Source organism: Cimex lectularius, unplaced genomic scaffold, assembly GCF_000648675.2.
Source record: "Cimex lectularius strain Harlan isolate CLEC.00 unplaced genomic scaffold, Clec_2.1 scaffold2, whole genome shotgun sequence".
Lineage (NCBI taxonomy): Eukaryota > Metazoa > Arthropoda > Insecta > Hemiptera > Cimicidae > Cimex > Cimex lectularius.
Window position 1 is genome coordinate 4,492,298 of NW_019394219.1, and position 27,719 is coordinate 4,520,016.

The 27,719-nt window shown below is 33.6% G+C and overlaps 1 protein-coding gene, 1 long non-coding RNA gene and 1 other non-coding gene across 10 annotated transcripts in view; 1 reads left to right on the plus strand and 2 right to left on the minus strand.

Moving 5' to 3' along the window:
• Positions 1-1,041: 1,041 nt before the first annotated feature.
• Positions 1,042-8,530, minus strand: LOC106666740. 4 transcript variants are annotated; one of them, XR_002910923.1, is made up of 9 exons: positions 8,294-8,530; positions 3,884-3,920; positions 3,771-3,802; positions 2,261-2,303; positions 2,162-2,205; positions 2,018-2,077; positions 1,729-1,952; positions 1,489-1,659; positions 1,042-1,416 (listed from the first exon to the last, which is right to left on the minus strand). It is a non-coding gene; the product is annotated as an uncharacterized LOC106666740 (long non-coding RNA). The 4 variants fall into 4 exon arrangements; XR_001340473.2 differs by lacking the exon at positions 8,294-8,530 and having other exon boundaries at positions 1,042-1,423; positions 3,884-3,965; XR_002910924.1 differs by lacking the exon at positions 3,771-3,802 and having other exon boundaries at positions 1,043-1,416; positions 8,294-8,529.
• LOC106666738 (MAGUK p55 subfamily member 6) overlaps positions 5,316-27,719 on the plus strand; it is a 56,313-nt gene continuing 33,909 nt past the window's right edge. The window contains exon 1 of one of the 5 annotated variants that reach the window (XM_014394127.2): positions 5,316-5,509. In XM_014394127.2, coding sequence (XP_014249613.1) covers positions 5,440-5,509 — 70 coding nt within the window. In that variant the 5' untranslated portion in view covers positions 5,316-5,439. Of the gene's footprint in view, positions 5,510-20,801; positions 20,956-23,347; positions 23,366-27,719 lie in introns of those variants that run through there. The other 4 variants (XM_014394126.2, XM_014394128.2, XM_014394136.2 and 1 more) reach the window with 4 other exon arrangements.
• On the minus strand, positions 14,677-14,749 carry Trnak-uuu. Its single transcript has one exon. It is a non-coding gene; the product is annotated as a tRNA-Lys (tRNA).

Below are 27,719 nucleotides of genomic sequence, written 5' to 3' on the forward strand. Positions count from 1 at the left end.
CAGTCCACTAATATAGCACAATCATTAATAAAATGTGTTTCTATATGAAGCCACGATTTGCTTACAACTGGAATAAAAAGGAAGCCGAAATGAGGAGTTTGTAGCTTGGGCAAACGAAGTCATGGTAGCTCAAGTGGTTAGAGGAGTTGTGTATTGAGCCAAAGCCCACCTCACACAAATTTTTCATTTCAAAAAGATCCTTTACAATTAATTAAGCATTTCTCTTTTGGTTTTATTTTCCTTTCTTCTCAGCTATATGCAGATGTCAGTTAAATGCCTTGTGTCTGCCAGCTTATCTGGTGCTCTACATTTATATTTTACTCTATTTGTACTGAGATGCACTTGCAGGTTTTACTTATTAAATCTCTATCTAAATCTATACAACTTTCTACTTATAATTATTCAGATATCGTGAGATGCGGTCTGTCTCATGATATCTGAATAATTATCGACTAACGGTCACTACTCACTACACATTTCTACTTATAATTCTAGATACCTTTTATTTCGTTTTTATTATTTTTTCTGGATAATGAATCATTTCAACATCCGAGAAAAATCCTTTAATAACTGTCCAAACCTTTTTCAATTTAAACCATTTTAGTCATGTTCACAATTTAGGGACTCGGTTGTGACATATTTAGATGTTTTAGTTTCTTCCCTTAAATGTATCTAATGATGCAACTACAACCAATAAATGTATTCTATTTTATATTATAATGTATTTTATTCACTAGGTGGTGAAATATGACATAAAATACATGCAAAATTGAGCTCAAAATGTGTTTATTTGAACACAATGAAATGTACTAGATTTTTTAAAAATGTTTTTGTTTTTTTATAGATAACAACAAAGTTTTTCTTATCAATTAAATCACATCACAATGGATAAATAAATACAAAATCCTCACTAACAAATAAACATTTTGGCAGAACATAAATGTACAAATCAAATGAAATAAGTAATTTTCATTCAACTGAGAAAGTGTATTCATTTCAAAATTATTATTTAAAAAAATCCAAAATGGTAATTCAATTGGTTAATAATTCAAAAAAAAAAAAAAAATAGATAGATCTAAGTCAAAAATTTCTCAAGGAAAACTACCAGTTTAAATTGAAGATTTTTCAAACTCATACACTTTAAAAACACTGATATAGGAAACAATCAGACACAATTTGAAATGTACAAAAATTCATCTTACACAAATAACAGGTCAACATTTAGTCTCTCATTTAACATTTTAAGTGGGAATAACTTTTTGTCTCTGTTTTGCAAGAGTAGCACCCAACATTTTTGGTATTTATAAAAATTGACCTATAAATATAACTTTTGTTTTTAATGTCTCCACAGCTAGAAACCATGTAATCCATTATAAACGTTGTTCACAGATTTCTGTTTGAGAATTTCTTTGAGACCTATAAACTACAATTAGTTTTTGTATTAAAAAATTAAGAATGTACATAATAATTTGTCTTTTAAATACTCACTGTTCTTTTCTTCTTCTGTGAATTCATTTTTAGGAAATTCTACATAAAATTGATTTCAGCACTTTTTCCTGGAGAAATTGATGAAGCCTTTTAAGCTTCTCTATTGTACCAGGATCGATATCGGTAAGATTTGGGACACTCTAAATTCTCTTGTGGCATGACTGCAAAAACCTTTAAAAAAATATAAACAAAATAAATAAGAAGTGTGGTATAAGAATAAAATTTGAAAAAAAAAATTACCCTTCCATCAAATAGTGGGATGTGTAACTGAGGCTCCTCGGCATCAGAGTAGAGGGGTACCATCAGCAGGCTTCCTGACATTGAAATGACCTGTTCTCCCATTGTCGGCTTTCTATAAATCGGTGCAGGAGTCTGACACTTTATACTCGGCGTGACAGCCGCCATATGGTACGGTGTCTGATTTCTTGCCGGTGTTTCAAATGTATTTGGTGATAATTTTTTGTCTAACAATAATAATAAAATTTTTATTTTATTTTTTTTGGGTGACGATGAATGAAAAATGGCTTACCTTTTGATAAACTCCTAGAAGTTCTAAGCTTTCGAGTTGACATTTTGTTTGTTTAGGTTCCTTTATGATAAAGAGAAACAAAAATCTTTTACATTTTATACATAAAGCATAATATATGTTATAGTTTATTTGTTTGGTACTTACAGCAGACCTTCCTCGGGTTATTTTCTTTTTGGGCAATACTATTCCTAGGATTAAAGAAAATACATTAATAATGAAGCCAAAAATGAAACTGAAATTTACCTGCTGGGAGGTGGCATTGCATTCATTGAATTCTGACTATGCTCTAAAAAATAAAAAATAAAAATACGTGAAAAGAAACTATGCAAAAAATACAGACTACTAAAATTCTGATGACAGTGAATAAAAGACACTTATGAAACTGTTTAAGGAAAGACTAATACTGATGTAATTCATTCAAAATTTCCTTAAGATTTTTTATTATTATTAATCTTTCCACCTTACCCATTCGTCAACTAAGGTTTTTTTTTCTTCATCTTTGAAAAAGGTAATTAAAAAAAGCAATTACACCACTAGAAAGGATATTAAATGGAGTATGTTTTCTGAAATTTGCAGGACTCTAGGTTTGGAAACAGTAGTTTAGAATCACTATAGTGTTTTTCAACTTTGAAAAAAAAAAATTTTTTTTAATGTTCTGGCTACTTATTAGCTTATTTCACCAAAATTTACAAGTTTAGTATTGATCACAGCTTATTGGAAATTTAATGTAGTTTTCAATTGTATCAATGCATTTGTCCAAAACCTTTTAGTTGTACAGTTATCGTTGTTTAATTGAAGCGATTGTGAAATCTTAAAAAATCAGAAAAAGTGGAATAACTCCGAAAGTGTTGAGATTCAGGCCTTTTTGGTGCCATTTTGAATGTAGAATCTAATGACAAAGTTTTTTTTGTGATGGCGTTAATTTTTGTTACAAACATTTAATTTTAGACAACCATGTAGGAAGTAGTAAGAACATATTTATTTATTAAATTTTCAATCATGATTATTATTTTTTTTTTTCAGAAGGATACTCATGCAGTTATTAAGTTTCATTTTGAGACAACATAAGTAATAAGTAAATCATATATGTATTTAGTAGTCATGATTGACCATATTAATTATTTAAATTAATTATAATTTGTTATCTATAGTCATGGTTGAGATGAAAACGCTAGTGTCACGAGCAGGATTCAAACCTCAAATTCATAATAAGTAAAGTTAATTTGTTTTTAATATTACTTATCTGTACTTTCCTTTGTTTAAGTCATGTGCTGTGTTTTGTAATCACTTTGCTCGTCTACTATTTAAACTAGTATTATAAAGAATAGACTTTTTTTATTATTTACAAATAAGTGAGATTTTTTTTATGTGGACAATATATTATTATATAAAACCTAAATAGTTATAATTAATTAAGGTTTTTAGTTGAGATAAAAAAGTCAATGGCACGAGCAGGATTTGAACCCACGATCTTCGGCTTGATAGAGCAGCAGCGTATCAAGCCGAAGATTGTGAGTTCGAATCCCACTCATGCCATTGACTTTTTTATCTCAACTAAAAACCTTAATTAATTGTAATGTATTAATTGGTCAAGCGGACCACGAAATTAGTGAATCTAAATAGTTATATTGTATAACAAGGTTAATTATTAATGTCACATTTTTTTTTTTTTTTTACTTATGTTAATGTTAAGTAATCCGTCAACATAGTTTCAGTAAATAGCCACTTTTCATTGTAAACATTGTCGACTTACATTTCCATTTTCTGCGGATCTACTTTTGAATGCTACAAACATAGAAAGTAATTATTCAATTCCAGTTAACCTGTGAGATTATAAAAAATGATAGTTTCAATTATCACACATACCTTTAATGACACAATCACGTATACTCATACAGTCATCCTAAAACAAAAACAAAAACATCTTTAGACATAAGGTACTTTACATTTGAAACTATTGTGTTAAATACACAAAATGGACATTGGTCCTTCAAGAATTCACACAGTATCTCATGCAGAATTATAATGTTGGTCACTCATGATCAATCCAACAACCCAAATGAAGCATCACTGCTCCAAATACCCCATTGGCGAAGCTGAGCTGCAGTGCTGAATATTCAATCAGACCAAACGCCATCACGCTACTCCAAACTATTACAGTGCGGTGTTTGTGAATGGGAGAAATGTCTGTCCATTTTATGTCAAGAATTTAAATTTAATGACCTGGAGACAGTAATCGATTTCCTATATAAACAGTCATAACAATTTCCATCAAAAACTTTTATTTGTCTGCATTTATCCCAACTTGTAAAACTTGATATATCATTTTGTTAAATAAATAGTCTTCGCAACACAAATAGTATTTTTTTAAAATTAATTAATTAATTTATTTATTTTTTATTTTTTTACTGACCAACACACCAATGGCCACAAGATGTCCTATGTATTGATGAAGAAAAGTGAAAAGATATTATTTTTCTTTCTCCTCACATGTTTTTTATGTCAATTTTGTTCTGTGGAAGAAAGTGGGTCAAGTTAAAAAATAAAATAAAATAAAAAATAAATAGAAATAGAGTAGTAATATGTATATTCAAAATAATGTGTTAAATGACACTGCCCCTCGGCAATACCGGGTAATAAAGCTAGTATAAAATATATATAATTTGTGGGTTTTTTTTATTAAAAAAAATATAAATTAAAAATAAATTAAAAAAAATAAATTAAAATTTTTTAAAACATTTAATCATAAAGCTTGCCTTAAATATACATTTTTTAAGTTTATATATATATATATATATATTATCTTTTAAAATGTATCACCAATTTGCATCTGTAATTTAAGTTTATATAAAATTTCGTATTGTTTTTAAGTAAAAAAAGAAGTTTTTAAGTAAGTTCGCATGGCGAAGATGTAAAAAAGACAATAGATGTTTTAAAACATCCATGTTACATAATAAAAATGATAAAATATATAAATAATAATTATATAAATTGATAAGAAACATTTTCAATATTATAAATGTTGACTGCTTTTAGAAGAGAAACAGAATTAAAACAGAGGTCATCACAAGACAACACACGATAGAAGGAAGGAAACTTTTTCAATAAAAACAAGATTATTTACGGAAACAATAAAACAAAACACGGCAAGAAGAAATCTATTTCAGTTCCGATAAATGAGTGTCTCGTCAGAGTTGGTGGGAGGCAGAAAGTGAACCGACTGAGCGGAAGCGTTTCTTCAGGGGTTGAACGGGGGTGGAAGGAGGGTTGCATAACAGCGGCAGCAGCCGGAGTGGCCGGCATCGATTGCCCTCGGCATAAACGGAAGCCCGGCCGAGGAAAGGACTGAAACTCGGTTGGCCAGACTGAAAGCTGCCCGTTTCCGATTTCAGCCGGCACTGCAGAAGCGAGGCGAGCTGCCGATGACACGACGCTGTCTTCCCTGCCTCCAGAGGCAGACGGGCGATAAGGACGGCTGGCCTTCCGCCCTCGGTGAGTCACCCACTCCATTCTCTTAACTTCGGCAAAATTATCTTATATCACTTCCTGACATAATTTTTCATTGTCCATCTTAATTCTGTCGATTAACAGTAGGTCCTATAACCTAGTATTATTTATTTTATTGTTATTTTTTAATTGGTGTGTATGTGAATCGAAAATTTGACTGTGCGAGAAAGTAAAAAAAGGTATTCCTTGGTCCAATAGATTTACCTGTTGGCTAAATTCGCGGACAAAATTAAAACATCACCTTGATTTTTCAAAATAATAAATTTGTCTTGATTGTACGCGATTTTTCCACGTTAAAAATATTATGTTCTAGAATCAAAATATTTTGCGAAAACCTACATGAAATATGCTTAATTTTGTTGTAAATAATGTTGGATAGGAACAAAAATAGAATTTTCTTTCACAAGTGTTGATATTCTTCTTGACATCCCTTTGATTAAAAGCCTACAGTTTGATGCTGGAAGGTTGTACCATTGAGAAATGTTGTAAGCTCGTCGTTTGTCGAGTTGTGGCATGCTTTGCAACCAAGTCTCACGCGTGCTTTATCGTGCTTGCCACGGTGGAACAATTTGGATTGTGTTAATGATATGCCTAGATTTGCAAAAAATTCTCTACCAGGAAATGGCACAAGGTCTGCTTGGCTGTTATAAGGCCTCGGGTGACGACAAACAACTTGGATTATTTGAAATTATTCCACTGTTTCGGCTAATCCTATTGTTATCCAGGTTTTCTCCATAGTCTCATCCTTCTGGTGATCGCAGAGTCCATGCCTGGTGTTCCCTGGTGAGAAGGAATACAGTAGTTGACGGAAAGACATATTCAGAGAATATAGTTTGGTCGTATTCGCTAGTTTTGATTTATCTAAGCCTTTTGATCTCTCACAAACACATTTCGCCATACACAGTAGTGGGCATATGGCGATGGATTAGGAAGATTAGGAAATGCACGGATCCAAAACTGCAACTAAACTAAGCATAAAATTCAAACAATACGGTCGACCAAAAAACTTTCATTTTAATAGAACAAAATCTCATACCAATAGACAGACTACAAATCGCTACGTCGGCTATACTTGCAAAAGTATTCTTACAACATTTTGAAGATAAATTTTCCCAGTATATATAATATTATGGGTTATTAGGTTATGCTAATGGCATGTCATAGTGGACAACTTCTAATAGATCTAAACTCCTAACCTAAAAGGCATAACATTCACTGTAGAAACATAACTACAACATAAACTTCCTTGAGTTAACTACACATTACTAAAAACTGACGACAAACTCCAACTCGACATAAGCAGAAAACAGACATCATAAGAGCTTCCACATACCACCGTCTTAAAATGTCAACACTCAAATACATGACGAACAGACTAAATAAAAAGAAATATTTACTGATGAGAAGTGCACATTTGAACACCAAGCAATAAAAAACCTTGTACATAAAAACAACCACAAATAAACAAAAAACATACCCAACTTCACACTTGAAGGAAAAGTGAGTTTACAAACTAATAACTCACCAATATATAAATAAAAATAGGAATAGTAATATCACTAAGACAACAAACACAATTGGAAAAGCTCGAGTAAACATCGACTGTTGATTCTAACATACTTGACTATAGACTAGTTCGATATTGATATCTGACCAGAAGCCTCTTTCTTCAGCGAAGTTTAAAATTGCAAATACTTTACACTCGGAAAATTGTTGAATCGTGTATATGTTTAAACCGTCCTTAACCCTACCTGACATAACTAATCCATCTCTAACTCTGCCAAACATTACCTAACCCGTCCCTAACCTTAATAAGTATCCTCGCCAAAACCGTGCCTAATCTAAACTGTCCCTAGCCCTACCTAATGCAATCTAAACCATCCCTAACTGTGCCAAACCTAACGTAATGCGTCCCTTAACCTATCGGACCTAACTTAAAGTGACAGTAACCCTACCTAACCCGACCTTAACCCAAAACCTAACCCGTGTGCTCTCCCCCGTAACGCGAAATCGATGAAGCGAAAATGACCAAAACATTGTTTATCCAGCCCAAAAAACATATCCACGGTAAATCGTGATCAGACCTTAACGAATTCTCCTGACGAGACCTGACCGACTGAAGATTCTGAAGGTATTTATGATCTACCGCCTAGAGAAAGTCAGTCGTGTTTAAAAAAGAAAATGTATTCTTCTGACTAAGATGGAATTCTGGAACGTTTTGAGGTTTTGGTTTGCGCTAATGAGTGAAGAAGCTCCGAGTGGTTTTTAATTTTGTTTTTCTCTGGCAAATAGTAAAATTAGTTTGATGAAGATTGAGCCAACTGTTTTTTACAACCCTGTGAAAATAGGACAATACATCCACAAAAATTGTCGAACATCAGTTTCATCGTTCAACTGACATTAATTAAAGCAGGCATCTTTTACTAATTAAATCTACTTAAAAATTAATATTTAAAAAAATACGGTGTAAAGTGTGTATGGTGGTAAAGTTGTAATAAATACAAAAGACGATGGTTATGGCATAGCTTTCCTTCAAAATTAGCGAAAGTGTTGTTATGAGTCTCTAAATATATCAAAAAATTATAATTTTAATTGTTTCCTTTGTTTGTTGGTTAATAAATTGGAAAAAATTCATGAAAGTGTTAAATTTATAGCATTGATTTTTGCCGTGCAAATTCATTATTAACGCTAGTAACACTACGCCCCTAGGGTAAATTTTTTGATTATAAATTTCTGGTTTGATTGACAAAATATTGTGTACATCGTTACCTTGTCACATGTATGGTGAATGTTAACAAAAAGCAAGTTTTTTTTGTGGTTATCTCGTCAATATTACAACCAAATTATCTGTACGTGATAAAAAGGATGAGCATTTAAATTCCGTGTCAAGATAATTTTGATTAGTGGTGACAAGGCAAGATAACCTCTTTTTTAACCTCGGTAACATGTCGTGATGCACAAATTACAATAATTCACGCGTAGTTCGTACGAAAATTTCGCCAGAAAGAATGCTCGATCTAAAATTAAAAATTAAGTATTCATCTTTTGGCAATAAGAAAGAATTCCATAACGGATACATCACAAGAAAGCAAACGTTTCCGGGTATAACGAAACGCTAGAGAAGACCGGTTATTGCTAAACTACTATGTGATGTGTTTATTTCTTCTGCTAGAGCTGTTTTGCCTCATTCCGAAGTATTTTGGAATCGTTTCATTGCATATACAAAACTTCGACATTCTAAGATTTCGGACTGTACATATTTTATCTTGGTCGATTCCGGTCTTCGCGATGTGACTAGTCGTTGTTTTGGTCTGTCAGACGCGTTTCTGCATTTCGGCATGATCACTGGGGTTTTTTTAACTTGATTGATTCTAGAGGATTTTTTTAAATGTTACTACTCTGGGTATATTATACATACTAAATTTAAAACTAACGGAAAACATGCGAGATGTGTTGAAGTTGCAAGGTGATGTACATGTCATACACTCCGATCTTCAAAAACGGCGAGGCCCTGTGGACCAAAATGTTCGCAACCATTCACGTATCTCGAGTCAATTCACAAATTAGAAGATTCCTTTGTCGGTCATGAATGAAGTTGGAAGAATTATTTGATGCGAATGAAGTTATCGTGGAAGGCCAACCGTCCGTTTCGTCTTCGTGAGGAAGGAAGAGGAGTGGTGGTTATTTGTCGCTTCGCTTCTTTCATTTCTAAACAAACACTGGACTGGAAAAAAGTAGATCCTTTCTAGGAAATCATTTTAGACTTTTACAGTTCTGTTAACTGTTTCATTCCAAATCCAATGTTAGCTTTCAGTTATCGATGGGTGAACAAAACTTATATTTTAGAATAGTGGATCTAATAAATGGAAACTAAGCTGTCAATTATCTTTTTTGACGCCAGCGCTAAACTTGTTGAATAACGGATCTAAAAAAAAACTGTGATTTCTTCTTGAGGGCTGTTGGTCATTTCCGAATCTCACTGTTCGTTCAGTCAGATGCGTGTTGGCATTTCGTCTTCTTCATTCCTTGGTTGAATGGAATTGAATGAACCATATCCTTAATATGGTTAAGGATATTAGCAGGGTAAGGCAAAAACACAATTGGTGTATGACAGACCAAAACAACTAGAATAGGCAGAGCAGGATTATCGTAAACTACAAACCTCCGAAAAATATAGACTCAAGTTGCTTTAACAACTTCCAAGCTTAAAACTTAACTTTGATTCTTTGCAATTCTGTGTTCACTATCAAATTTTCAATATCTCAATCAATTCTTCTTTTTGTTCTGAGAGAAATATTTCACAACAATAGATCTAATATAATAGTCAGATGTTATCCTGATGGCTCCGGGGTGATGAACCTTTTGAATCGTTTCCGATCATCCTGGTCCGTCTATACTCGCTGGTTTGTTCGACATTTCGCCATCTTTACGGGTTAGTTAGGGTTATAAAAAGCGTGAGACATTGCAGAAACTTTCTCTCAAATCGTAAAAGCGTCTTAGTAGCAGTGGATCTGCCAATGTCCTAACTGTCACACATCAATCCTTATCTGCCTTTTTTTACTTTTTTTGATCTGTCAGACTCGTGTTGGCAATTAACCGCAATCAGTCCTTGCTTAGGGTTATAAGCAGGATGAAACAAAACATTAACGGCGTCTGACAGAGCAAAACAACTAGGATTGGCAAACCAAGATGACCGTCGTAAACTACCAAGCTCCGAAAAATATGGATTCAAGTTTTTTTAACAATTCTTTCCAAACTTAGAACTGAGCGCTCTTAACTGAACTTTATTCGTTACAATTCTGGGCTTATTATAGAATGTTCACACGATTCTAGTGTCGATAGTCTGTCTTCGCTAGTTTGATCTGTCAGTTTCGACGTATCGCCATCTTTAGTGGTCGATCAGGGTTATAAGAAGAGTGAGACAAAGCAAAAACTTCCTTTCAAGTGCAGAAAGGCTTTTTAGATCGTGGCTATCGTCAAATTATCACAAATCGTTAGAAATTATACTGGACTACCTAGTTCTACTTTTTTTAGTCTGTAGACGTGTGTTGACAATATGCCGTCTTCAGTCCTTGGTTAGGGTTTTTCAAACGCACAATTTTTGTTAGTATGATGTTGAACACCGCGGTCAGATAGTTGTTTCCGAATAGTCTACCGCTGGTTTGAGCTGTCAGATGCGTTTCGCCATGTTAAGTCGCTGGTTAAGGTAATAGGGCTTATTACCGTGGTGGTGAGGTAAAGCAAATGTAAATCAAAACAGTTAAGATGAGCAGAACAGGATGACCGATCAAACTCCGAAAACTCCTTATGTTTTTATGACAATTTCCAAGCTGAGGATCAAATTTACAGGCTGTTATTCGTTACAATTCATCGCTTTAAGATAAACCGTTGTGTTTATCCTGTCAGTAAAGTAATTAAAACCACTGCAATCTTTACGATTTTATTATCAAACGGGTGGAAAGCATTTACGACGGTACGATCTGGTTATAGGTCGATAATGCCACATTTTCGTGCGGCACGCAATAAACGCTTCTTGAATTCCTTAGCATCGAGGAAAAAGGGCGTTACCATTTCGGCTCACACCGGCTAAAAGCTGTACAAATAGAAAAAGAGGATGTCGGAAACAATGCTTTTGACAACGTTTATTGTCTCTGAGATAAACATTTTTTTTGTTACCGTCACGCCGGATTATTTCACGGTAGCGACGCGGCTTTCTTCCCGTCTCGATCACATTTTGAACTAGTGACAACTTAACTCAATTTGAATCAGTGAAAAATATTATAATTCGATTAATGAAGTAACATTCAGATAACTATTCCGCTATTGGGAATTTTTCTGGGTGGATTTTTGGGTGATGAGCCTGTATTTTGGTCATTTTTGGCCTTAATTTGTTGGTCAGATCCAACCCTGAAGATCATAGGCACTGAAAGGATAACGAATAAAGGTTCATCACCCCAAATATAATAATCTAAAAGTTAATCATTGCAGTTGTTTTATGAAACAAACCCAATTTTAGTACTTTTGAAAATAATCTTTGCAGATTGGAATATTGGTGAATAAATTCATGAATCAAGAATCATTGATTACAGTTTAATTTGAAAATCAGATATTCAACGTCCTGTTATTCAAGTTCCTGTCAATCTGTAATAAATGCTTTGTCGAGAAGTGATATATTGACAACTTTACGGAACCCTTGATTCGACAACGTCACAACTTCTTGTGCGATAATTAAGTTTTAAAGTCTTAAAGTATTATGAAAAGCCTATAAAAGAATTCCAGATTTTTAAAAGCAGGCTTGTTAAATTCTTTACCCTCTAACATTGCCCCTTTATTAAAAATGGATAATTAAAACTCTGTTAATTTTTTATTATTATTAGGCTCTTTTAATGTCAAATTGTTTTGAGTTAACACATTTTAAAACTGGTCGATAATTTCTATATTCAATAAGATCATTTCAGTTAGTTAGTAAGAAAGTCTACACTTCTTACAAAGCATAATTCGCTTGGTTTTTTTTGTCTTGTCTCACCCTGCTTATAACCCTAACTAACCGCTTAAGATGGAGAAATGCCAAAACACATCGGATAGTCCAGGAGCGATCTCTGATGAAACGTGGCATTTGAACAATAACACGATCATTGACACAAATCCACAACCTAAGATAAAACTGGAACTGATAAAACCAGCGAAGATAAGCCATGATGATCGTAAATGACTCAACGAGTTCACACCTGGTTATAAACTGGTTAGACTGATATATGCATATATATATATTACCCCGCAATCCTCAGAAAAAATCTCAGAATTACATTCGATCCGTTATTTTTTCAGGAAATATTTTGAGACAATTTTACTGAAAGAGTGAAAATTTTATAATAAAGCGTACATTGTAACATATAAAGAAATTGTTAAAACAACTTAATTTTTATATTTTTCTAAGCTTGGCTATAAGCTTTTTTATGTTTTGCTTCATCCTTTTTGTAACTTTAAATCTTACTCTTGTGCAGTCTCCATTGTTATCTAGAGGTCTTTGTAAGCTTGAGGTTTTTACCAAATACAGAGCTTTCTTAAGGACTCCGTTGTGTATCTTTCAGGCTTTGGCCTCTACTCTCCCAGGAATAGTAATCTAAGCCTGCATACGGCTTCGAACCAACAGAGAACATGTTCCGTTGTTTCTTGTTCTTCTTTCTACTTATGTCTACATGAGCATGCAGTGACCAGTCTGCAGTTACTATCATTCTAGTCCTAACACGCCCTAGGCTAAGCCCTCCAGGTGGAAAACTCTCACTTTTTAGGTTCTATTATTCTTAAATACAAGTTAAACGTCATTCCTTTCAAAACAAAAATCCAATAAATACCAATTAAGAGAGCAAATCAAGAATCAAGGAATTTGTAATGACTTAAATAATGTTTTATTCACACAAGATTACGATACACAGTTACAACACAATCGCAAAAACAAAACTCGTCTTAACTCGTGCTGCTTCACTGCCAACTTCAATTCTCGATACATACTTACAATCTGCTAAGTATCTGCGATACTGCAATGTGCTGTCAGGGAAAAATCTACGGTGAGTGGCGCTGTTATTGGAGTATTAACATAATTCTCAACAGTATATATTACATATATATACATTACACGGTCATAAGGCCTGGAACGTAGAGTTACGGTTGTTGTAGTCTGGAACAATGGAACGATTCTACGATGCCTCACCCTACTTATAACCCTGACTAAAACCGAAAGGGTCGAAATGTCAAAATATGTCTGACAGACTAAACAACGAGATTAGGTTGTATAGACTGATCACCAATCGAGATAAAAAATACTTTCAAATCCATCGAGGGAGGAAAATCAAGAAAAAACTGAGGGATTTTTAATCACGGGGTGTAAAAAACATTCTTCCGTCTAAATGGTTTACAGAATCCTAGATCATCGAAGTGGTTCATGGCCAATGGAACGATTCAACGATGTCTCACCTTGCTTATAACCTTGACCAAAAACCGAACAGAGCGATATGCCGTAAAGCGTTTGACAGATCAAAACAGCGAAAAAAGGGGACCAGAAAGATCTCTCACAATAGTTCACGCCCGTCTTCCTCAACGAAAAATAAAAAAAAATTGGTTACGCCTCACACACCCCGAAATAATTTCAGAAGATCAGAATATTTCTTGCATAATAATGATGATGAAGGATACTAGGAAGTCGGGATTTTTTGTTTCCCAAGCATTGCGGCCTTATTGTCTTTGCTTGTTCCTGAATCGACTAAAGCTCTCCGTGGCCATCTCATTTGTCGCCGAGAATGGAATAGATTACACGACATTTGAAAAATGTCAAAAAGGAGGGAAAATTCAAAAAGGTGGGGTTGAGATGGGAAGTTAGTATCCGAGTGGATCGATCATCGAAGTCAGGGTAGCTCAAGTGGAAGAGCAGCGGCTATTTAGCCGAAAGTCGTGGGTTCGACTTGTAACACTGCCTTTTTTATCTCAACCAAAACCTTTATTAATTAAAAATAATTTATTTGGTCAAGCGGACCACGAAACCTAATAAAATATGTACCCAAGGTTATATGTCCATGAGCATTTTCTTCGCACTTGAAGGTTACATGGGTGGCTGATTCTTTCACCTCATTGAATAACAAACTAATGGGAAAACTGGAAAACTAGTATATTTGACTAAATATTTACATATATACAGATTGCAACCTGACTCTTTTTTCATTTGTATTAGAAGTGCGAAAGACACTGGGCTTTACAACCTTCTAAAATCTTAACAATGTAATATTTTGTCTTGTTTAGCAATTACTCTTCTAAGTCGTTGAAGCTTAGTCCTCCTATTTTTCCTTTTCTTTCAATTTTACATTATCGTTCATTTTTTTAATTTGGTAAGGGTATTTTTGTAGGTTTAGTCACAAAGGAGCGATATTTTACGGATTTCATTATTGAAATAACAAACCTACAAAAATCGGCCTAAAATTATTACAATAAAGTAAAAAATATAAATTTATTACAATTGCTTTGTAAAATTGAATCCATACAGATGTAAGTTCGCTTCAAAAACGCTATATTTAGCTGGCCAATCTAATAGGAAAACAAATACAATAAAGTGCTGTATAGCGAAAACAGTACTTCATCGGCAAACTGTAAAAAAAAATTTACGCCCGAACAGGGACTCGAACCCTGGACCCTTAGATTAAAAGTCTAATGCTCTACCGACTGAGCTATCCAGGCTCTTGGTAACGACTGCCTCTTTCGCATATCAAGACGTACGTTTCCCCATGACGAAATACTGTCCGTTGACTTGAATTTTACAAATTAATTATATTGAATATTTTGTGCATATAATTTTTGAAAAAAATTAATTGCTGATAATTGTTGGATTCCCTGGCGAATGATATCCTCCCAATCGTGGCAGTTCTTTGGTAAAACAAAATACAGTTTATTTGCAGACAAAGAAAAATGCTCTTGTAACATTTTCAACACCTTTCAGGGATCTTTGTTTTTGTACTTTGCTGATTTCTTTGGGAGTTGTTGACTTTACAAAATGTCAATATTCCAACCGGGGTCACAAAGTCTATGACGTGATGCGCTAACATGATCCACAGCATTGCCTGCCGAGTTTTGTCTTCCTATTTGAAATATTTATAAATATTTTGTTCATTTCGTTGTCATTCTTGATATTCCTAACATCTGACAGAACGAATCAGCGAGGACAGACGGACGGGGAGGATTGGAATGTACCCACGTTCATCACCACGTAATGCTCAGGATAATAATTCTCAATTAAATGAAATCCATTATTCTTAAACATTTCTAAATAATACCAGAACATTTTATATTCAGAATCGCAACGAATAAAGGATAGTTAAGAGCCTCAATTCCTAAGCTAGGAAATTGTCTAAACAACTTAAATGTTTATATTTTTCTGACCTTGATAGTTTACAAAATGATCTTGGTCTGCCTATCCCAGCCGTTTTGACCTGACAGACACAGTTTATGTTTCGCCGCACCAAGCTTATAACCCTAACCGATGGCTGAGATGACCAAAACAGAATACGATGATCGGAAATTCCCAGCACGCCGCATCCTTAGAGGAAATATCACTTCTTTTTTAATCGTAATTTTTATATCCAAGTTCAAATTTCATTCAAACAAAAAAATATTTCCAACTCCATTAACGAACAATCGAGAATGGGAAATCAAGAAAAGAACTAAATGCTTTATAAGCATAAAGCTTGAAACATACAAGGTAGCTACGGTCTGGTATCGGAAAACGTCGAAATCGTACAAGGCCAATGACACGATTCTACGACGCGGCGCCTCACCTAGCTTATAACCCCGACCATAACTAACGAACATGGCGATATGCGGTAACGCACCTATCTACCAAAACAGCGTGAAAAGGCGGACCAGGATGTACAGAAACAACCCAGTAACAGGTTCAAACCCAACCTACCTCAGCAAGGAATATAACATGTTTAGTTATTTTTACCCTTTTACTAATTCGAGGTATGATGAGTAGTCGATTCTCCTACCACCATCTTTCTTTTTCTGCTGTTTTCAAATGACATATTTATAAACCCGGACTATATGTTATAAAAACATATTTGCTAAACAGCTTTAACTTAAGGACAACTTATCGTAAACGTAAAACAATTTAATGTATATTGTGTGATAATCTAGACAGAAAACAAAAAAGGCTCCACATGAAACAGTTTCGTGCTATAAACGAGAAAATATTAAATAATTATTGTTAAATTCACATTAAGTGATGATAAAATGTACGTAATAGGACTTCATTTTCATTCTGTATATTTGGTTAGTTAACTATACCAAAAAATAAACAGTCTAATCGATGATTAATTACAGCTCTGGTAAAATAAATAAAACGTTGATTGGCGTTAAAAATAAACTCCATGTTTTCTCTTTTCAGTATAAATATTTGCATTGAGATTTCGATTAGGATGTTTTTTTATTTTTAAATAGTGCAAAAGAAAATAAATTTTATCTGCTACCGCATTTAAGCAAATCTAAATATAAAAGTCTCGCATCTTGCCGCGCGTTGTAGCTCTTCTGCCTACCTGATCGTTCGAATTCAAAGGATCTATCAAAATTCAGTTTGCTACAACAAAAAAAGGGCTCTTATGAGATTCAGTTTTTTTTACAATTGGATAATTGTCGAAAGGGAGAGATTTTAGGATGGGAAGATCTGAAAGGGTATTTGCCGGTACAGGTAGAAAATAGAGTGTTGACTCCACTTGATCAAGCAAAGTTAATAATGATTCCATTCCTCAAGTGAAATCAGGCGTTTTTACTTACTTAAATCGGACTCTCTTAGCATTTTGTTTACAAAAGGCTTCAAATTTCAATAGTTTACATGCATTTACTAATTTTGTAAAAACAAAACTTGTCCCATAGTTAATATTTGATCTGTTAAGCTGAAGATCGAACGTTCAACTGTTTATCTTAATTTAAAAAATCACTTCGATTTAAAAAAAAGACGATGGGTCAACGATTTTACAATCTTCTTTCAAACTATTTTCAGTTAAAGCCATGGATTGTGCTAGGATTCGAACCCAGGACCGCTAGAGTGGCAAATACTAGTTGGACGCCTATCTACTCGGCCGCCGCGGTCCCCCAACGCTTTGATCATTTTAAATATTTCTTTGTTTTTAAGGTATAATTTTATTTTTTGTAATATCGTGTTGATAAACTGTAAATCTGATAATATGTAAATCTCAGATTACTTATCAACTTCATCTCGCTTTGGGCATATTTCATCAGTGTGGCGAATCTTTTAGACTGATGATAAAAACATTCAACACGTTTCAAAAAGCTGTTCAATTTTATAATTAGAACGTAAATTTGAGATAATTATTTTGTTTGCTTGTCACGCTGGTTAAAATTTCAAATTTGGCATGAGCTCTTTTACGTCATTAAACTTCCCTGAATACACTGAAGCCAAATCAAATAAGCCATATCGATTAAATTCTGTTCGAAAAGCCTTAAAAATAGATCAAATTCTCTCTATCCGGTGTAGGAAGGGGATTAAAAAAAACAATCGAAACTTTTATTAGGGCCGTTGTTTGAAGTCAGAATCGTTTTTCCCCCATTTGAAATAGGAACTGCATTAGCATATTGCACAGGGGTTTTATTCTGATGTAGTGGGTGTTTCAAGGAAATGGGAAATTTTGTGTCGAAAATGTGCTATTTCCGAGCTAACAGCACATTCAATCAACGAGCACTGTCTGGAGAATGTTAACCGGTGTGCGATTGTACTATTTCATAAACTTTTTTAGTTCAACTTCTGTGTTTTAGTTTCTTATAGAGTGTTCACAAAATAATTAGAAAGGAAGAAAGAAGCTAGATTGAGAAAGGAATGATCAAAATGCGGCCAAAGCAGGAGAAAATTCAATTTCAATGAAATCATTTTCACTATGTCGCTCTTAACTTTGTTAGTAGCATCTCTCCTTCTTTTACTCATTTTGGAATTAAAAAATAATTAATTAATTAAGAAGCTATTAGTAGAAAATATTTTAAAGCCGACAGACGCCAGGTTGAAAGTGAAAATGTGAAATTAAACCAATGCTTCACGGTTTTTATTAAAAGGATTTCGGTGAAGTCTTGAAAGTAACGAGATTCCTGTCAAAGCTGTACATTGCAATACTTCGTAAATGGTGTTTGTCTATTTTAACAGCCCAGCACATCCTGAAAGGAAACGAGTTGGGTTTGCCAAAAAGGTCATGTATGTATTTGGCCAGATTTCAAAGTAGTGATCCATTTCAGTTCGGTTAATCCGAAACTGTGAGAACCTGTCAAGTTCAACTTGACAATAAATCTGTTCGCATGCACCATGATAACGGGCAAAAAAATCACGTAATCTAACTTCGGATAGCAATATATATTCTGGTACATTGCTCACTTTTTGCAGTTGTGAGATACCCCAAGCGCACCTCACAAAGACTTGTTTCTTTTCCTGCATAAAAATGGGATCAGGTTATTGAAAATGATAGCCGAATTCAAATTATACATAGTAAAACCACAAATCTTTTTACAGCATAGACAATTTTGTGAAGCTATTCAGTTGTTTTGTAAAAATTGTACAAATCGATTTTTATTCTCCTTTCTTCTGTTTTTACTCTCTGAATTAAGCGACTGATTTGATAAATTAATAATGAAATATTACGAATGAACATTCCTGTTGGAGATTATCTTCATTGTATAAATACTCACGAAATTATATTTTCATAGTAGTATATCGATTTCAAATTCTAATAATAGCATTTACTTGCATTATTCATCTTTTTTTTAATTATTCCTACGGCCTTGGAGTACTACAGGAAAATTCTGTAGTCGTGCTATGTATTTAAAAAACGCATTAACGATTTATTACAGGAAAAAGGGTAAAAAGGATTTTGACGATTATCGATGCCTACAGCGATATTTTGGTACATTATTAATAATTATATTTTGTCGTTATACACAATAAGTGTATAATTAATGTGGTTAGTTTTAGACCCAGCAATCTATATTGTTCATCGCCAGCCCTCTCATTCTTTGCTGTTCTTTTCATTTCCTTCTCGCATTTTATTCTTACTAATTCATTTTTTTTTTTTTTTTTGATGCTGCAGCTAAGTTATTTTCACGTCTATTAGGCTTTGTACGTTAGGATAACCGAATTTTCCTTTCCTATTGCGATATCTCATCCTTAGAAGAAGTTCCTCTTTTCGCGCTAATAAATTATATTCATAAGGCAGGCATAATTCGCAAACCCACATAGTACTCCATATTCGTCGAGATTATAGGGGAAGAAAGGGCGCCTTTCTCGCTACTTAATTGTATTGAAACACCAGACTTGATTCACGCTATTAAATTACATTCACTCGACGTCCATTTAGACTGATAATGAGTACTCGTATTCCTCGGTGTAATTGGGAAAGAAGCCCCTCTATTCATCCTAATAATATACTCACCAGACCTCTTTCACACTTTCTCTGAGTGCTTGATATTCCTCGGCGTTTTTTAGGAAGAAGCCCCTTCAATAACGCTAATAAATTACATTTACAAACCAGACTTCATTCCACTAGCTCACAATACACTGATACAAATATGAACTGTTGCTCATACACCTTTTTCCTTCGACCCAACAGATACAGTCACGCAATACATGTTCCAGTGATTCATGCCCGAGAACTTGATATTGCTCGGGGAGGGGACTACACCGTTCTTGCTAATAAATACATTCCCTTCAGACCGTTGTTATGGGCGTTTCACTCCCCGTTAGGTTATTGTTATGACCTATGCACAACCTGGTAATTATGACTTTTCACAATATTTAGTTGAAACACACGATCATAAAATCTCACAATTCTGTATTTCAATATTTAGGATGCCCATATTGTAGTTGCCAAATACAGTTTTGGCGAAGTGTCCAACTTAGCTAAGTAGATATTTTTTTTGTCAAGAAACAAGGTTTATGTTCATTGTGTGCACCCCCAAAAACCCTGAATACATATCTTTCGGGAAAAATATTTTCCTCAACTTTCGCCTTCCAAAAACTATTTCTTTTTTGCTTTCAAAAATCACAATAAGGTGGTAACATTGAAATGAATCTACCTATCTGCGGAAAACTTTACATGGGTTTTAGAACATTATAATCTACACGTAATGGTTCAAACGTCGCCTTTGTAAATAAATTGAAGCCGGAGAAATAAAATAAAACGTTTGAGCAGATTTCTTTTATTTCGTTTTTATTTCTCTCACTTACATTACTTAGCACCTAAACCTGTTGTTCACATAGCCTGAAAAAGAAAAATATTTGCTTTCCGACGGTTGCAAAAACGTTGAATTGGGATAAAATCCAAAGGATTTATGAACGTTTTAGTGCGAACACCGCACAATGACGGGGAAAAATTGCCCCGATTGATCCTGCCCAAAAAACATACATTTTTTCTATAAAAATCTTATTTAAGGATTTTAAAGGTGCTTAAAATTAAAGTTTATTGGGTAGAAGAAATCTACCAGATTCAGCCCATTCTCGTGATTACTGCATCCTAAAAATAAGCATGCTTAAACCTTTACAGAGTCACGGTCAACTTTCTGATGCTTAGCGCTCTAGCCAAATTTGCACAGTTCCACCAAAACAAGACACCGGATTAGTTTCGCGTTCACAACCGGATCGTATAGATGAGCGAGAGAGAGTAAGAGTGATGGCAAATCGGCCGCCGTCAATGGAAATGGTGGTGGGGTTGGGTTGACGAAGGGTTGTGGTGGATCTGGTGGATACGCACGGCGGTGTTCAGTCTAGTCGAAGCACCCGGTTTGCCTTCTCGCCAGGGCCGCAGCCGTACCAGTTATGGTCCTCTTCGGGAAGAAACGCGTCCAGGACAAAAGGTACCTGCTTTCATCTGTCGACAGCGTTTGCAAGAACAAACCAGGTACCAGTCAATATTGCCCGTAGCACGTTGGTAAAATTTCAATTTACAAAATTCTATGTATGATTTCCTCCAGGCGATAACAAAAGCATTTTATGGATTCGACAATTGCATAAGCAAACCTACAAAGTTTACACTTGTAAAATTGAATCAATATCATTTATAGGCTTAGAAGCGTTACAAAAAATATAAAAACAGCATTACAAATATATTTAATAGGAACTCGTATATAACACTGGATTCTATCAGACTTTGTGAACTTTTTAAGACTCTAAGACTTATAAGTACCACCCAAGAACTTGTGTTAGCTTACCAAGCCTCCACATTATAAGTTGATAATAATTCAGCAGTTCTCAAGAAAGTATTTGGCTAATAATAATTAAATTTAACAATCTCTAAACTTCAAAATGTTGCTATTTAAATTATCGAAATGAAGTTTTTAATTAATTCTTTATTTAAAATTGATTGTTTTATATAATTTTGCAACGATCTGCATCGAAAATTTGATACGAAAATTTGCCACAAACTTGTGCACTTCAAACTGGTGTTCTATGACATCAGATTGTTTTAGATTTTTAGAATATTTTAAGTTGCTAAAACACTTAATTATCACCCAAAAAGTTGTGATGGCAAATCAAGCATCCGGAAAGTTGCTAATAATTAAAACCACTACGCCAAATTTAGTTCCTAATAATTAAAAACGTACAGGAATATGATCGATATCCAAAATTCAAGAGATTGCTATTTGGATTTTTAAAAAACGAAACGTTGAATGATTTCTTTGTTTCAAATCAGAAGTTTTCTTCAACCGTACAACGTCCTGAAACCAAAACTTGACACACAAATTTGCTACACACTTTGTTGTTTGCCAAACAACGTTGTTTTTAGACTTTTCCGAATATTTCAAGTCTAAAACTTTTATTATCCAAGGGGTTGGGATGGCGAATTAAGCATCAGTCAAGTTGCTAATAACTAAGCATTTCTCAACAAAATTCAGTCCATACAAATAAAAAATGTATTTGAAGAATGACTACAATTCCAGGTATTGTTATTTTGATCCAAGGAATGGGACGTTGATTGAACTCTTTTGTTTCAAATTGGCAGTTTTCTACAACTGTGCTACGACCTGCATCTAACGACCTTGACGTAAACATTTTTACCACAAACTTTGTTTTTTGCTAAACAACGTTGCTTTATAAAAAGAGTACAATCCAAACTAAGTTTTTATAACAAGGAATTCTTTTAGGCTTTTTCGAATACTTAAGAGTAAAACTCTTATTAGCCACGGAGTTGAGATGGCGAATTAAGCATCTGTAAAGTTGCTATTAATTAAGCACTTCTCGACAAAATTCAATCCGTACAAATTAAAAATAAACAATGAATTTGCAGAATGTTTTAAATTCAGATATTGTTATTTTTATCAAAGGAATGGGACTTCGATTAAACTCTTTGTTTCAAATTGGCAGTATTCCTATTTGGGTGAATTGAATGAGGCAAACGATTTAAATTGTTAGTTTTGTACAATTCTGCGATGAACTGCATCCAAAACATGACAGACAAATTTCCCACAATCTCCATGGAGCAAAACTACGTTACTATATATAGATAGAACAAAAAGCCACATCTTACAGACAAAACAGCTTGGGCAGATAGAGTTGGTGATCAAAAAGACCTAATTACATAAAAATCTCTTGTGAAATTTTTCGTTGAGATCTATGGTTGATTTGGGTATTTGGGTCGCCGTTTTTGGCCTTTTAGACAGAATTTCGACGATGATATGTCAAATAAAATGACTCAAAGATGCCTTACCCCCTGTATATAACACTGACCGTCAAATAATGATAGTGTTAGAAAAACATTTTCTTTATCGTGCCAACGTTTCGATATTAATTGAGATCATCTTTAGGGCCTTGTGTTGTCTGAGTTAATCATTAACTAACGGTCACTAAATACCACACATTTCTAACCGAGAAGAACGAAGAACATGGGATTCTGTAAACAGATGTTAACTGCATATGGACAGCAAGCAAAGAGACATCTCCAGTAATGAAAAGAAACTTGCATCGGCTATCAATCAGAGAACTTTTTTGGTGAAATGCAGACCACGCAAGGCCCTGAAGATGATCTCAATAAATATCGAAACGTTGGCACGATAGAGAAATGTTTTTCTAAAACCTACGTCACACCAGACCGCATCTCACAATCTCCAAATAATTATAATTTTTCGATGTTTATTCTTGAATTGGTCAAATATCGCTGGAAATTAAATTGTCTATCGGGTTTGTTCAGAAATGGTTCGTTGATGTTGATATCCGTGTAATAAGACTTGTCGGAAGCTCTTGTCGAAACACAACTAAGGCAGTTTAGCTCGAAAGCTTCGTGACAAAACGCAGTCAACCATATCCTGAAAGATGTAAGCAAAGCCTGTCTTTATTTATCACATTGGTTTGTAGATATCGATCTAAGCATGTGTTTATTTTGAAAAATCTCTTCTGCGATATGCTCAACATGCACAGTAGAACTTATAAATGTTATTTTTTACAGAATTAGGTACTGTGCAAGGCATTGGGACGGACAAACCCTTTATTTTCATTTAAAATTATATAATTGTTGTATTTTAGAGGCTTTACTTAACTTTCAAGAGACGTGAACGGGGGATTTCTTTTATGCTATATTTAATTAATAGTAATTTCATTATTATCTTTCACATTTCGTGGCCAAATATAATTAAACCTTTTCTTTTTTTATGTTACTTATTGATTGTTATGAATTAATGATTTTTTTTTGTAAATGTATGCTATATGCATCCTAGGTGAAAGCAAGGTAAAAATTGCCTTCCTAAATATTTACCCTTCCAGAATAGATAGGGTTATTGACATCTTCTTTTAAACAAGGATGTTCGTTAATCAGTTGTACTGCTTCTATCTAAAAAATAATCAAAAGGAAACCGTAGAAACCGTTGATCACCTGGCAATTTCGGATCCACTTGACCCGACGTGAGGTGGCGAAGGAGAAGAGCGAAAACCGCTGAAATGTTTGAAAACCAATTTCGTGCTTTCGCTAACGCTTCGATGCGTAATTTAAAAGAAAAATCGACGATGGTTTAATAATAGATAGTATCTCATGATTCAAAAGTTTCTTCCCTTTTGGCATCTCTTGTTAACAGTAATGATCTATACTGTATAAAGTTATTCTTGTAACATTCTCTATCTGAGCCATTCTAAATTATCTTGTAATTATGCGAATCTTTGTTTTATTAATTCAAATTATTATTATTGATGTTTTATTTCAAAGAAACGCTGATCAAATTTTCCATCAGGCATGACGAGCCGTTACTATCGAATTATACTCCTGGCTCCATAAAGGATAGCCCCATTTTCCAAAACGTGATCAATTATATATCACACTTCACACCTCTATAAGAACTGTTAATTCTTTGCAACTTAAGTAAATGTAAGAATTGTTGTACAAAAAAAAAAGAATATTTTATCTATTGAAAAAAATTATCATAGAAATTCGAGTACGTAGAAGTATAAAGTTAACAAATTTCAAATAATTAATTTTGTTCTCGTATTTTTATATGGTCTTGTCTTGTGATAATTAATTAAAGATGTTCTTAAGAAGATGTATTAAGTTTCGTGGTCTGTTGGACCAAATAACCATTGGTCAACCAACAATCCAAGTTTCAATGAACGAGGTCAGTCTAATTTCAACAGCCTTACATAAATTTAAATAAAAATACATGGTTGTTGAAAGAACCATTCTAGTTTTTAATTTTTTTAATGTGAAATTAGCGTAATTAACATTTAGCAAAACAGATCAATTGCTATCAACTTCAATGCATTTAATATAGTTGGATTTTTAAGGACAACCGTTTGTTCTGCTGGCTGAGTTTCATAGCCTATTTTATGTAATATATCTCGGATCAAGTTAGTTCAGTTTCCATTTTCAATCAACTTTTTATATCTGATCAGAATCCATGATATAATTTTTTTCCTGCTGTTTATTAAATTTGTTTGAAAAAAGTTTAAATCGTTGAGTGTCGGGCATAGAAGTTCTTTCTTTATTTTAAAAGTGCCTATAAAGACGTTCATGTTTCGTTTCAGGCTTCATTTAGCCGAAATTTCTTTATCACATGAAAATGGTTTTTAAAGTGCCTATAAAAACACTGATATTTCGTTTCTAACGTATTTTAACGAAATTCAGATGCATACTACAGTCCTGCAAAACATTAAAATTAAAATTTTTGAGGTTTTGCCTGACCGATTAAGATATCTCCATTTTCTCAGACTCATTAATTTTTCATTTCTAATATTTTTTAATGAATGTTAGTTACCTGTACTTTTAAAACTTGAAAATTTAAATGACGGTCTATCCGATTCAGGCATGTTCATTTTAAAAGTGCCTATAAAAACGCTGACATTTTGACATTTCTTTATTGACTTTGCATCAAACAAAATCTGCGACGTATACCTTTAACACACGAAAATTTAAACTTGGGGCCTAAAAGTGCATATAAAGACGCTGACATTTCTTTACTGACTTTGCATCAATCAGAGTCTGTGACGTATACCTTTTAACACACGAAAATTTAAATTGTGGGCCTAACTGACTCAGACATCTTCATTTTAAATTGGCCTATAAATACACCGATATGTCGTTTATCACGTTATTTTAACGATAGCACGTTGCGTTACTCCTTTAACACATTAAATAGTAAAATTCTTGAGTGCCTGCGTGTATCTGTAACACGTGACAAATTAAATTGTAAGCCTAACCGGGTTAGGCATCATCATTTTGAAGTATCTGAAAGACACGGATACGTCATTTCTAACGTTATTTTAACGGTTGTACGTTGCGTTTCTTCTTTAAGACCGTAAATATTTAAATTCTTAGGTTTTGCCTAACCGATACGGATATCTTTATTCTCTCGGTGCCAATAAAGATACTGATTTTTAGTTTCCGATATTTCTTTTAATGAAAGCCAGTTACGTGTACCTTTAACGCGTGAAAAATTAAATTGTAGGCCTAACCGAGTTAGACATCTTCATTGTAAAGTGTCTGTAAAGACACTGATATGTCATTTCTGAAGTTATTTTAACGGTAGCGCGTTGCATTTGTCCTTTATCATCGTAAACAGTTAAATTCTTGAGTATCGGCTCAACAGATTCATATATTTTTGCCTTAAAAGTGCCAAAAAGGCACTGATATTTTGTTTCTGCCACGATACAAACAAACCAGTTACTTCTGTCCTGTAAAACGTGAAAATTTACATTCCTCGGTTTCTTCCTAACTGATGCGTAGGTGTCTCCATTTCAAAAGTGGCAATAAAGGCATTGATATTTCGTATCTAACGTACTTTTAATGAAAGTTACTATTACACGTCAAAAATTAAATTGTAGGCTTATCCAGACATCTTCATTTTAAAACTGATTTGATATGCTATTTCTAACATTATTTTAAGGATAGTAGGCATTTTTCTTTAACAGTTTAAACATTTAAAGTCTTGAGGTTTGGCTAAACCGATTCAGGTATATATTTCGATTTTAAAGTGTCAATCAAGCTACTGATATTTCATTTCTGATATTTCTAAGGAAATTGAGTTTCGCGTGTCATACAATATCTTCATTGCAAAACTGCCTGTAAAAACATTGACTTTTCGTTTCTGACTTCATTTAAATGAAGGTGATTTTTTTACCACAACCCAATTATTTCTAAAGTGAAAATAAATCCACTGATTCGTGTTTGTGGTTATTGTCACGAAAGTCAGCTAGTGTGTTCTATAAACGCGAAATTTTAATTCATAATCTAGAATAATCATGGAAGAGAAGGAAATTCTTCATCAAGCTTTCGACGAATGTCCTCTTCAGCAGTACTATGAAGCTATTATTAACAATTTACAACGTTAACAAATATCAAAATCTACATACAAATTGAAACTTATGGCTTCAAACATAATGAAATTAGGAACTTAAAATTTTCAATAATATTCAAGGTTTCATTTAAATGATGAAAATGCCCGCAAAGACTAAAACTCATAAAGATATTTCGTTAATATACGGGTATTGTTTTTCTAAATTTACATGGAATAAATAAAAACGAAAGGAAGAATATGCAAATCCATTTTTATGATCATATTTTGATTATTTATTAGGTATTCATTTGATTCATTAATTCTATGACGATTAACACATGAAACCTTAAATTTTTTATTGTCGGTCTGACCTATTCAGAAATCGTGAAGTTAACATGCCTATTAAGACGCTGTTAATTTGGTTCTTTGTTTTAAAGAAAGTCGGTACCATGTACCTTTAACACACGAAAATTTAAATTCTGCCTAACCGAATCAGACATCCACATTTCAAAAGTTACTATACAGATGATATTTCGTTTCTAAGGGTGTTTTCACAAATTACATTTTGTTCTTTAACAAACATATACAAATTTAAATTATTGAGTGTTGGCTTAGCCCATCCAGACATTTTCATTTTAAAAGTGCCTATAAAGACATTGATATTTCATTTCTCAATTAATTTTTAATGAAAGTCAGTTACATGTGTTTGAAAACATTAAAATTGAAATTTTCGTTTGTTCGTCCAACCAATTGACGTATATCCCAATTTGACTTTAAAATCAACAAGCCAGTTCGTTTCTGACCTCATTTCAACGAAAGTCAGTTTCGTGTGACCTTTAACACATTTTAATTCGTGAATGTCGTTCTATCCAATTAGATCATCATTTTAAAGCTTCCTAATGAAGATACCGAT